The sequence below is a fragment of the Sinocyclocheilus grahami genome, unplaced genomic scaffold (assembly GCF_001515645.1).
Source record: "Sinocyclocheilus grahami isolate Dianchi unplaced genomic scaffold, SAMN03320097.WGS_v1.1 scaffold6345.1, whole genome shotgun sequence".
In the NCBI taxonomy this organism is placed as follows: Eukaryota; Metazoa; Chordata; class Actinopteri; order Cypriniformes; family Cyprinidae; genus Sinocyclocheilus; species Sinocyclocheilus grahami.
Window position 1 is genome coordinate 1 of NW_015510790.1, and position 1,077 is coordinate 1,077.

At 33.8% G+C, this 1,077-nt stretch overlaps 1 protein-coding gene across 1 annotated transcript in view; it reads left to right on the plus strand.

Annotated features, from left to right (window-relative positions):
* The first annotated feature begins 835 nt into the window (after positions 1–835).
* LOC107577547 (talin-2-like) overlaps positions 836–1,077 on the plus strand; it is a 1,919-nt gene continuing 1,677 nt past the window's right edge. The window contains exon 1 of the mRNA XM_016263611.1: positions 836–997. Within this exon, the coding sequence (XP_016119097.1) occupies positions 862–997 (136 nt within the window). The 5' untranslated portion in view covers positions 836–861. The remainder of the gene's footprint in view (positions 998–1,077) is intronic.

The window sequence follows — 1,077 nt, forward strand, 5'->3', positions numbered from 1 at the left end:
TTAGGTATTGGGTAGGATTAGGGATGTAAAATATGGTCATGCAGAGTATGTGCTTTATAATTACTAATAAACATCCAATATGTTAATAATGTGCATGCTAATAAGCAACTAGTTAATAGTGGATTGGTCCCTCCCTATACCAAAGTGTTGCTATTTTATTAAATTTTTTTAAGAAATTACTATTTATTTAGCAAGGATGCATTAAATTCTAATTTTACATTGTTGCAAATAATTTCTGGTACAAATAATTTCTATTTAAAATAAATGCTGTCCTTTTGAACTTTCTATTCATAAAAAAAGGTGTCACCGATTCATTACAAATGTTACGAGAAATGTGTAAGAAATGTTTCTTGAGCACCCATGATTTCTGAAGGATCTTGTGATACTGAAGACTGGAGTACAGGCTGCTGATAATTCATCTTGCCATCACAGAAATGAATTACATTTTAAAACCATATTAAAATGGAAAACTGTTATTTGAAAAATTGAACTAATATTTCACAATATTACTGTTTCTGTATTTTTAACTCAATTAAACACAGCCTTGGTGAGCATGAGAGACTTATTTCAAAAACAGTAAAACCTTACTGACCCCAAACTTTGAACGTTAGTGTATATTTATTTTTGTATTATTTAGTGAAGGAACACTTTGCTGACAATCAGTATCTGCAGTATCTTAATGAATATTAATGTTTGACAGTATTTGTGTTTACATCCTTTATGAAACTGTTGATTAGTTCCTAAAATCAGCATCATCTAAACGTGCACATGTTCTCCTGTTTGCTGTCTTCAGCTCTCCATCTTCCTCATTTCTCTTCTTCTCTCCACAGGTGCAGATTCTGTAATCCATAAACTGGCAGGATGGTGGTGCTGTCTCTGAAGATCTGTGTGAGACAGTGTAATGTGGTGAAGACAATGCAGTTTGAGCCATCAACGGCTGTGTACGATTCATGTCGGGTCATCAGAGAGAGGGTTCCAGAAGCCCAGACAGGACAAGGTGGGATAACTTTCTTTCTATGGTCTTTGTAGTATATCTATGGAAGCCCGTTTCCGCCATTGAATAAAAAAAAAAAAAAA